Source organism: Montipora capricornis, chromosome 6, assembly GCF_036669925.1.
Source record: "Montipora capricornis isolate CH-2021 chromosome 6, ASM3666992v2, whole genome shotgun sequence".
Lineage (NCBI taxonomy): Eukaryota > Metazoa > Cnidaria > Anthozoa > Scleractinia > Acroporidae > Montipora > Montipora capricornis.
In genome coordinates, this window is record NC_090888.1 from 74,168,057 (window position 1) to 74,170,556 (window position 2,500).

The following is a 2,500-nucleotide window of genomic DNA, read 5'->3' on the forward strand; positions in this document are numbered from 1 at the left end:
CTACAAAAGAAGGAATACCAATACGCAAAGTCCCATGGGAGGGTTCGAAACTCCGTCGTGCACGAAAGGAAAAGAACAATGCGTGGCAAACTTTCAACATTTCTCCGTCTCATTTCAATCTCACGTCTTCCCTTGAATTTGAAGAAAAATATAAATTTGTAGAACGGAAACTTAAAGAAGATTATGAAAAAAAACTCTCTAAAAATGTGAAACAAAATCCAAGCAAATTTTTTGCGTATCTAAGGAACAAAAAAAAGTCGAATAAAACAGTATCTTGCTTGCGAAAAGCTAATGGACAAACTACTACTTGCCTTAAGGAGACTGCTGATTTACTAGTGGAGTCATTTGCTTCCGTTTTTACCAGAGACTCGGAAGCTCTAAATGAAAATTGTGTTCTCGAGAATATGGCGGAACAAATAAATGAATTCACTGTAGGAAAGGAGGAAGTCGCACAACAGCTGAACTCGTTGAACATCCATAAAGCGGCTGGACTGGATACTCTACATCCTGTGATCATAAAAACTCTAGCTGAATGAAAACTTTGTCAACGCCGTTACAGTTCTCTTTCAAGCTGTTGCAAGGACCTGCTGCATCCCCAACCCATGGAAGCGCGCAATAGTTACTGCCTTACATAAGAAAGGTTCACTCAATGATGCATGCAGTTATAGACCTATTTCTCTTACTTGCATTTTATGTAAAGTATTCGAGAAATTACTTTATAGACATCTCTACACCCACGTGCGTGACAACCTCAGCCCATACCAACACGGCTTTGTCCACGGCAAGTCGTGTCTCTCTAATCTTATGGAAACAGTGCATGAGATCAATACTATTCTAGAGGATGGGGATGTAGTAGACCTAGTCTACTTAGACTTTCAGAAAGCGTTCGATAAAGTTGCACATGAGCGACTCCTGTTGAAGTTAGAAGCATATGGGATAACCGGCCAATGTAACAACATTATTCGTAATTTTATTACTGGTAGAACAATGGCAGTCCGTGTAGGCGACGAATTATCCACATGGGAATCCGTATTATCTGGAGTGCCTCAAGGTTCCGTTTTGGGGCCCTTGTTGTTTCTTTTGTTTATTAATGACATGCCTGCTATCACAACAAATACAACCACGTTATTTGCCGACGACTCAAAGTTAATAGGAAACGCACGATCACCTGCAACCATTCAGTCGGACTTACACTGCTTATCCCATTGGGCTGACGTGTGGCAAATGAAATTTAATGAATCAAAGTGCAGCGTTTTGCATATTGGTAAAGACAACCCTAAAAATAACTACATGATGGGCCATACACGCTTGCAAGTGCTTGAAAAGGAAAGAGATCTAGGAGTGGTTGTTTCAGCTGGTGATACCATTTGTTGGCAGGAACAATTACGAAGAATGATCGGAAAAGCAAAACAAATGACGTCATGGATCATTAGGAATGTTGTATCTAGGAAACCAGAAGTGCTGATAACATTTTACAAAGCTTTTGTCAGACCCCATTTGGAATATGCAGTGCAAGTTTGGACCCCAACCGCAAGACACGGAAACTGGGGCATTATAATGGAAATTGAGGACTGCCAAAGACAGTTTACGAGGATAGTTGAGGGCATGGGTCTACTCCCTTATCGTCAAAGGTTATAGCGTCTTAGATTAACGACTTTACTGGAACGTCGAATGCGTGGTGACTTGATCGAGACTTTCAAAATAATCAACGGTTTTGTGGACTATGGTCACAATATGTTTGGGACAAATACAGCTTATCGAACTCGTAATCTTAATGTCACCTCTCATCATCCATTAAGATCAGCGCATGACTTCTTCAGCAATAGAGTTATTAAATATTGGAACCAGTTGCCACTACGCGTGCGAAATTCAACAAGTATTAATGCCTTTAAGGCTGGTCTTGACCTCTTTAAGTCATCTAAACTTGATTCGCCTAATGGATTCTGGAAATTGTCGGAAGAAATCTTTAATAGGATAACCGATAAAAGTGAACATGTCAATTATTTGCTAGCCAATCGCGATGTTGCCATGCGGCAAAATATCTTGTTTTAATAATTGATTTTGTTGTTTTCAGCTTTTTCCTTCGATTCTAGCATTTTTAATAATACATTTTTGATTTTTATTACGTGTTAATAATAATTTTGTAAATAGATTTTGTAAATAGAGATATCCTGAAGTGATATAATAAAGTTATCTTATCTATCTAAATAGCCCATGAGGCGAAGTCAGGTGATTATACAAAATCGCGCGCTCTCATTGGCTCGCTATCTCGGATTATCAGCCGATAATCACCTCGACGGACAAAATGGCTGCCAGTAGTCGTTTTGCCACTGTAAGTGAAGATGATTTCGTGTTGAAATGTTTTTTTTTTCTCTTTTTTTGAAATAATCACCTGTGTATTTATACTAAAACAATTATTCGCCTCAGGCTCAGTGATTATCGGTGAATACTCACCGATAATCACTTCGCCTTCGGCGAATAATTGTTAATTAGTGTGCAG

General features: G+C 39.1%; 1 protein-coding gene across 1 annotated transcript in view; it reads left to right on the forward strand.

Moving 5' to 3' along the window:
* LOC138054429 (uncharacterized) overlaps nt 1–536 on the forward strand; it is a 1,224-nt gene extending 688 nt beyond the window's left edge. The window contains exon 1 of the mRNA XM_068900870.1: nt 1–536. This exon is cut by the window's left edge and continues 688 nt beyond it. Coding sequence (XP_068756971.1) covers nt 1–536 — 536 coding nt within the window.
* Nucleotides 537–2,500: the final 1,964 nt, after the last annotated feature.